Source organism: Jaculus jaculus, chromosome 5, assembly GCF_020740685.1.
Source record: "Jaculus jaculus isolate mJacJac1 chromosome 5, mJacJac1.mat.Y.cur, whole genome shotgun sequence".
NCBI lineage: Eukaryota > Metazoa > Chordata > Mammalia > Rodentia > Dipodidae > Jaculus > Jaculus jaculus.
Window position 1 is genome coordinate 7,836,441 of NC_059106.1, and position 8,757 is coordinate 7,845,197.

At 50.9% G+C, this 8,757-nt stretch overlaps 1 protein-coding gene across 1 annotated transcript; it reads right to left on the reverse strand.

Moving 5' to 3' along the window:
* Positions 1–570: 570 nt before the first annotated feature.
* Positions 571–6,854, reverse strand: Ptpn18 (protein tyrosine phosphatase non-receptor type 18). Its single transcript, XM_045148653.1, is given in 11 exon segments — positions 571–776; positions 914–988; positions 1,332–1,790; positions 3,730–3,832; positions 4,091–4,139; positions 4,141–4,163; positions 4,255–4,332; positions 4,412–4,501; positions 5,349–5,489; positions 6,009–6,073; positions 6,851–6,854. Coding segments are annotated over 11 exon segments (1,155 nt in total). The 3' UTR covers positions 571–708.
* Positions 6,855–8,757: the final 1,903 nt, after the last annotated feature.

An 8,757-nucleotide genomic window follows, 5' to 3' on the forward strand; every position in this document is an offset into this window, starting at 1 on the left:
TTTTTTTTTTGGAGCGGGGGGTTCAAGGTAGAGGCTCCAGCTAGCTCAGGCTGACCTGGAATTCACCACGTGGTCTCAGGCTAGCCTCCAACTCACAGCGATAGCAATCCTCCTACCTCTGCCTCCCAAGTGTTGGGATTAAAGGTGTATGCCACCAAAACACCTGGCTCTGGGAATCTTTTTATCTGCCTGTCGGGGATCAATCTACTTGGCTGTCTAGGCTTGGCCAGGCTCTGTATAAAGTGAGGAAGGGCCATCCACACCTTCCCAACATCCTTCTGGCTCGCTGGGAGTCTACCTGAGGGTCTGGCTAGCTGTTGTTTTCGCACGTCTGTCTGAGGGTTCTGTCTCTCCTATCTCTCCGTGTGGCCGAAGCAAGGAGGCTGACATTCTGAGATGGAGCTTTTGCGATGTGCTGAGGGACAGTCTCTGCAGACCCATCTGTGGATTCTTCCCTTACAGCTTTGGGGTGGGTGTTCTACTGCTCTTCGCTGAACCAGCCTCGAACTCCCACTTACGTCCCCCAGCAGTCCGGCCTTGACTGCTATAATCACTAGAGAAAAACCCTCATTTTTCCCCACCCTGAGAAACTTTTATTTTGACCCAGGCCCAGCAGTGCCATTCCCAACCCAAGGCACAGCGAACTGAGGCTAAGTCAGTCCAACCACCCACGTGGAGCGACAGCCAAGGCGGGAACAGGTGCAGCACTCACACCCGGGTCCACTCGGCAGGGGGGTCCCGTGGCCCCTTGGGCCTTCCAATGCGAAGGTTGAAGCCTAAGAGAGGAAAGGTGCCATGCAGAAGCTCAGGCGTGAGGAGGGCTGCAAACTGTAAAAACCTGCCCCACACCTCCCTGCGCCCCAGTCCTAACCCCCAAGCCCCCAGGGCGCACCAAGGCTGTAATCGGACTTACCAAGCCCACCAGTCCGAAACCCATCTGCCACTTCTTCGTAGGCGTCAGGCCCAGAGGGGCTTTGGTCTGCATGAGCTGCGGGCACAGAAACCCCCGTTGGTCAGCTCAGGCGGTCTCCACCGAGTCCCCGGACTCCACCGCGCGCCTAGACACAGCCTTCCCGGGCCCAGGAGTTGGATGGGCGGCGGCGCCAATGGCGTGGCCAAGTCAGGAGCTTTTAGTCTTTGGGTTCCACGTCTGGACAACCCGGCCTCCCCTCCTAACAGAGGTCTGGCAGGGGGGCGCGGTCCAGGACAGGGCGGGAGCCCAGAGGCGTGGTCAGACCGGGTCCAGGGAGGCAACTCCGCGCGGCTCCCGGAGCTCTACGGAGTTAGTAAAGCGGGGTCCCTCCGCGGCCCCGCGATCGCCCAGGACTCACCGCGGCCGGGCTGCGGGACCCGCGCGTTCTCCGGCTGCGCCCCGGGCCGCTGCGCGCGCGGCGCCACCTGGCTGTAGAGCGCGCCCGCCTGCGCCCCCGGCCCGCCGCCCGCCTGCGCCCCCGGCCCGCCGCCCGCCCGGGCGCTGCGCTTCTGCACCACCGCGTAGGTGTCCGCCATGGAGAGGGTCGCGGGCCCGGGCACCCAGATGCTCCTGGCCGCGCCGCGGGGAGCGCAGAGGAAGTGAAACTGAGGCCCGACGGAGATCGGGAGAGGGCGCACGCTCCGCGGCCGCGCCCGTGGCGGGCTTCCTTCCTGCCTGACCCCCGCCGCGGCCCGGGAAAGGAAGCGAGGGCGGGCCGCACCGAGGACGCAGGGTTTCCGGTGCTCACATTTAGTCATGTGCCAGAGGGACGGGACCCAAGTGGCAGGTGAGGAGGGCAGAGTGTAGGTATGGAGGACTGGTCATTCCAGCGTCAGGGTTTCCAAATAAAGAACGTGCGCTGGGTGTGGTGGCGCACGCTTTTAATCCCAGCACTCCGGAGGCAGAGGTAGGAGGATCGCCCTGAGTTCAAGGCCCTCCTGAGACTCCATAACAAATTCCAGGTCAGCCTGGGCTAGAGTGAGACCCTACCTCAAAAAACAAAAAATAAAAATAAAAGAACGCGGAAGTGGCATGTAAGGGGAGGAAGGGATTGGAGGGCTTCAAGGGTGAGGGCTGAAGTCCTCTAAGGAGAGGGTCAGCTGTGGCTGCTGGACCTTGCGTGCATGACAAATGGACAGCATGAGGTGGTATTTGTGTTGTTTGGGGAGATGGGTCAGCGGTTAAAGGCCCTTGTTTGCAAATCTTTCTGACCTGGGTTCAAGTTCCCAGTACCCACATGAAGTCATACGTACAAAGTGGTGCTTGTCTCTGGAATTTGTCTGAAGCGGCAGGCCACAGTGCTCCCATAACTCTGTTTCTCTCAAATAAACAAATGACAATATTTTTAAAAAGAAATATTTGCTGGATCATGGTATATTGTCTACATGTATGGAGGTTGTCAGTAAAAAGATTACTGTATTTATTTCCAAGGAGGGAGCGAGAGAAGAGGCGTGCCAGGGCTTAAAGCCGCTGCAAATGAACTCCAGATGCATGTGCCACTTTGTGCCTCTGGCTTTATGTGGTTCCTGGGGAACAGAACCCAGGTTGTTAGGCTTTGTGCACAAGCACTTTAACCGCTGAGCCTTCTTTGCAGCCCGTTTTTGTTGTTGTTTTAATTAAAAACAAAAAAACTAGGGCTGGAGAGATGGCTCAGCGGTTAAGGCACTTACCTGCTAAGCCTAAGCACTCATGTTCCATTCTCCAGGCCGTACATAAGCCAGACACACAGTGACACAATTGCAGAAGGTCGCACATGCACACAAGGGGTCACACACATCTGGAGTTCGAATACTGTGCCTGGAGGCACTGGCACACCAATCCCCTCTCTTTCATTTAAAACAAAAGAGGCAGCCGGGCATGGTGGCACAAGCCTTTAATCCCAGCCTTCGGCAGGTAAAAGTAGGAGGATCACCATGAGTTCGAGGCCACCGTGAAACTACATAGTGAATTCCAGGTCAGCCTGATCTAGAATGAGACCCTACCTCAGAAAACCAAAGAGAGAGAGAGAGATTGATAAATAATTACCCTGCAGGCATGAGGAACTGAGTTCCATCCTCAATACCAGAGCTGGGGAGGTGGAGTGGGACAGATCCCTGGGGCTTAAAGTCCAGCTAGTCTAACCTAATGAGTGAGCTCCGGACCAATGAAAGACTTTGTCTCAAAAAGAGGCACATGGAGTACCAGAGGAGCAACACCTGAGGTTGTCTCTGGCCTCCGCACTGTGCATGTCTGTATGAACATGCATATACACAACACACAGAGAGATTGATTGATTGAGATGCTGAATTAATTACAGTCTGAAGGAATGAGGGTAATCTGGGAATGTAGGGACACCATAGGGAGAAAGGCAGTGGGACCACAAGGCGTCTGCTTCAGAGGGTTCCCACTGAACAGCAAACACAGGAATGGGTTTAGAAAAGGCAAAGCTAGGCGAGAAACTGGAAAAGAAGAGTTTGCGGGGATGGAGCTAGCACCTGAGAACCCTGCCTGGCAGTCAGGCTACAGCAGGACGGCATGAGAGGGGTACAGTTTGCAGGAAAATGGGGGGGAGAGCTCATGAGTGGGTCCTGGTGAGCTCTGGAGGTAAACTTAGTGTGAAAGGAAGGCCAGAAATCAGAGCAGAGCCTGGAGCTGGTCCCCATTAGGAACTGCAGAAGCTTGTCCAGGAATCCCAGACTGCTGGCTGAGGAATACACAGAACTGGGGTCCAGCGCCCTATGACCAGGACTGACTGGGTCAACGGGGACTGACCTCACCTGCACGGCTGCGATGCCACAACAGCACATTGGTGGAGGCACAGAGGCTCACGCCGGCCTCTGAGAACCGTACGTCCGCCAACCTGGACTGTCCTTCACGTGGCTGAGCAAAGAGAAAACAGTCAAAGGACCCCCAGATGGAGACGCCCCACTGCACTAGTCACCTCCCAGCCTGCTGTCCTCTCGCAGTGAACTGAATAAGCCACTCCTAGTCTGGTCCACAGGGTGGATTCAGTCACTGCATGTGGATCCACAGCAGGAGTAGCCTAAACTGTGAGTCTGCTGGCTGTTCTCAGGAGCCTGGGGACTTGAGAGCGTTCATGGCCGGCAGGAAGAGTGGGAAGGAAGCGGGGCTCTGTACCCCTTTTAGGTTCTGCCAGTGGGGGCTGGCGTTCTGGAGTGTGCGGGAGATGGCACGGGAATCTGTGCTGCTCCTCAGGATGAGCGCTCGTTGAGACAGGAGGCCGGTGAGGGGAGAAGCCGTGTGTATCCTTGGGAATGAGAAAACCCGAGGCAGGCGCACACCTCTGTCTGCACAGCCGCAGGCCACTGTTGCCGCACCTCAAGGACCACATGGAAGAGGCTGAAAGCAGGTGGGATTGTCTGGGGCAGAGAGAGAGGAAGGGTGAGCAGCACTGCGTGGGCAGGAGACACACTGCACGCCCAGGTGACCCCATCTCACCTGGGCCAGGCGCAGCTGCCTCAGGTCATCAACCACACACAGGATGCCAGTCTTCCCACAGCCCGCAGTGACAAGGGACAGGACAGGCCCCTCATGTCCCGCCCACAGCCCACCTTTGCCCTCTTCCTTACTTGGCCTCCTCCCTTTCCCATAGGCTTTGCTACTTGGCCCAGGCTGACCCTGAACTCCTGATCCTCCTACTTCTGCTTCCTGAGTACTGAGATTACAGGTCTGCCCCACCGTGCCCCTTCTAAGTGGGGAGTTTGGGGTGGGCTGGGCTGAGGGTGAAATCTCTCGTAGTACCATCTGACTTGCAAAATCCCCAGACTATGATTTCAAAGGAGAAAAAAATTTTTTAATCACTCACTGTGGTGGTTTGATTCAGATGTCCCCCATAAATGTATGTGTTCTGAACCCTAGTCTCACTAGCAGATGGCAATTGGAAATTAAAGCCTCCTGGAGGCAGTGTATTGTTGGGGGCGGGTTTATGGGTGTTATAGCCAGTTTCCCCATGCCAGTGTCTGACATACTCTTCTGTTGCTATTGTCCACTTTATGTTGGCCAGGGGGTGATGTCACCCTCTCTGCTCATGCCATCGTTTTCCCTGCCATCATGGAGCTTCCCCTCAAGTCTGTCAGGCAAAAGAAACTCTTTATTTCCCCCAAGAGCTGTTCTTTGGTGATTTCTGCCAGCAATGCAAACCTGACTGCAATACTCAGGTTTCTTAAGCATCAGTTGCGTGCTTACTCCCTAGTAGGAAATCTGTGCTCAATAATACCAATTTTAGTTCATTGAAACATGAACATATGGAGGTTAGAGTGAGACCCTACCTTGAAAAAACAAAATAAAAGGTAGCTCCCAGCCATGACCTCTCCTCCCCACCTCTCCCCCATCTCATCCCTTCGGCCTCACCAGACCCTCAGACTATTCCCTAAACCTGCAGTGGCTCAGAGGGGTCCAGGGGCAAATCCTTGGAGATGCGGACTTCTTCCCCCATGGTGAGCATGTGGTCAGGTTTGCTGATAACCCCATGGTCTGACCAGGACATATACTGCAGCTGGTGCACAGAACGAGGCTCCTGATTCCAGAAAGGATAGAAAAGAAACATTTACTGAGCACCTACCACATACCAGCCTCAGCTCCAAGTACATTCCCCTAATATCCATCAGAGAGCCGTGGTGGGGTAGCTCAATGGAAAAGTGCTTGCCTAGCATGCACAGCGCCCTGGCTTCCAGCCCCTGAACTACAAAGGGGAAAAAAATTCTGACAATAACTGATTTAGTTATTAAATAAAATATAATAGCTGAGGTTACTGGAACTGGTTATTGTTGTAAATGCCTATTTGTATAGAGAAAGAAGTAGACCGCCGGGCGTGGTGGCGCACGCCTTTAATCCCAGCACTAGGGAGGCAGAGGTAGGAGGATCGCCCATGAGTTCAAGGCCACGCTGAGACTACAGAGTTAATTCCAGCTCAGCCTGGACCAGAGTGAGACCCTACCTTGAAAAACCAAAAAAAAAAAAAAAAAAAAAAAGAAGTAGACAGAAAACAGCTCTCCCTATGCAAGAGACCCTTCATCTCATTTTGCCTTTTCAGTACTTCCTGGAATGTGACCTGGAATGTCCTATGAATGATGTCTGTATTCAGCCAGTTCTCCTTTGTATCTGAGACAAATAGATGAATACAGAGAAAGCAAAGAAAAGGTAGGGAGGGGGACAGAGTGCTTTTCAGGGTTTTTTTAAAAAGTATTATTATTATTATTATTATTATTATTATTATTATTAAGAGAGAGGGAGAGAATGGGCATGCCAGGGCCTTTCAGCCTCTGGACTCCAGACACATGCGCACCTTGTGCGCACGTGCAACATTGCATGTTTGCCTCAATTTTGCATCTGGCTTCTACGTGTGACCTGGAGATCCCAACAAACGTTCTTAGGCCTCACAGGCAAGCGCTTTAACCCCTAGGCCATCTCTCCAGTCCTTGTTTTGTTTTTTTAGACAGGTGTTGCTGTGGAGCCCAGATTGGCCTTGAGCTTGCAGTCTTCCTGCCTCAGCCTCCCACGTGTTGGAATTACAGATGTGGGCCACCACGCCTGGAAGAACCAAATCATTCTTGATTAAAAATCAGATATAGGAGCCAGGTGTGGTGGCGCACGCCTTTAATTCAGCACCCAGGAGGCAGAGGTAGGAGGGATCAATGTGAGTTAGAGGCCACCCTGAGACTACACAGTGAATTCCGAGACAGCCTGGGCTAGAGACCCTGCCTCGAAAAAGAAAAAAATCAGAAACTGGGGGGCTGGAGCAATTTCTCAGTGGTTAAGGCATTTGCCTGTAAAACCTAGTGATCTGAGTTCAATTCCCCAGTACCCACATAAATCCAGGTACCCAAAGTGGTGCATGTGTCTAGAGTTCATTTATAGCATCGAGAGGCAGTGGCACACCCATACTCACTCTCCCCACAAATGAATAAATAAATTTTTGTTTTTGTTTTTGTTTTTCAAGGTAAGGTCTCATTCTAGCCCAGGCTGACCTGGAATTCACTATGTAGTCTCAGAATGGCCTCAAACACCCTGTGATCCTCCTGCCTCTGCCTCCTGAGTGCTGGGATTCAAGGCATGCACCACCACACCTGGCTAAAAAATCTTTTTTTTTTTTTTTTTTTTTTTTTTTTTGTCAAGGCACAGTCTCACTCTATCTCTGGCTGACCTGGGACTCACTCAGTAGTCCCAGACTGGCCTTAAACTCACAGCAATCCTGCCTCTGCCTCCCAAGTGCTGGGATTCAACAAGTGCAACACCACATCTGGCTAAAGATACTTTTTACTAGTTTGAAAATTCCTTTGGCTCAAACATTTCTCAAAGCTTTTGTGGTGGAAACATTCTGTCATATGGGAGAAAAAAAAATATGTTTTAGACAAACCCAAACAAATCCCATTAACAGAGAAAACGAGAGATTTTCCTTGTTTTAAAACAATAGTCTTATTGTGTTTGTTAGCTATTGATACCATCATGGGGTGAGATTTCCTCCAATTCTTTGGAGATAAGAATTTCAGTTGCTAAAGGCACGTCTTTGCAAAGCCTGCCAACCTAGGTTCAGTTGTCCAGGACCCACATAAAACCAGGTGCTCAAAGTGGCAGGTGTCTGGAGTTCGTTTCCAGTGACAATAGTACCTGGCATGCGTATTCCCCACCCCCTCCTGCAAATAATAAATAAAAAGAGCTGGGCATGGTGGTGCACGCCCTTATTCCCAGCACTCCGGAGGCAGAGGTAGGAGAGGATCACCGTGAGTTCGAGGCCAGCCTGAGACTACATAGTGAATTCCAGGTCAGCCTGGACCAGAGTGAGACCCTACCTCAAAAAAAGCAAAATAATAACAATAATAATAAATAAAATAAAGTAAGAATTTCAGGGGGCTGTAGAGATGGCTTAATGGCTGAGGTGCATGCCTGCAAAGCCTAAGGATCCCAGTTAGATTCTCCAGATCCCACATAAGCCAGATACACATGGTGGCGCATGTGTCTGGAGTTTGTTTGCAGTGGCTAGATGCCCTGGTGCACCCATTCTCACTCACTCTCCTTCTCTGTCTCTAATAAATAAATAAATAAAAATAAATCTTAAAAAAAAAAAAAGCAAAAGTAAGGCCAGGTGTGGTGGTGCCTTTAATCCAAGCACTCGGGAGGTGCAGGTAGGAGGATCACTGAGAGTTCAAGGCCACCCTAAGACTGCATAGTGAATTCCAGGTCAGCCTGGACTAGAGTGAAACCCTACCTCGAAAAAACAATAACAAAAAAACAAACAAAAAAGTCCTTTCCTAAATTTTATTTTATTTATGAGAGACATGAGAGAGAGAGAGACCAGTAGAGAAAGAGAGAGAATGGGCACACCAACCACTACTATCAAACTCCAGATGCACGCACCACCTTGTGCAGCTGGCTTTATGTGGATACTGGGGAATCCAACCCTGGTCCTTAGGCTTTGCAGACAAGCGCCTTAATCGCTGAGCCATCTCTCCAGCCCATACTTACGTATTTCTTAAATGTTACAGTATTTTACATTTATAAATTAGATTCAGATTTAATTTATGCTTCATGTTTGAGTTATTTTAGTTATGAATTTATTGAATATTACTTTGGTCCTTATTAATGTTTATTATGTTGCTGTTTTATAAGGTTGTATGTCTGTTGTGTAAATTTTCTTTCTTTTGGAGACAAGGTCTCTGTAGCCCAGGCTAGCCCTTAAAGTCACAACAATTCTCCTGCCTCAGATTCCCAAGTGCTAGGGCCAGATGTGTTCCACTGGACCCAGCTATAAATTGTCATTTACATTTATGTTTTATATCGACAATAGA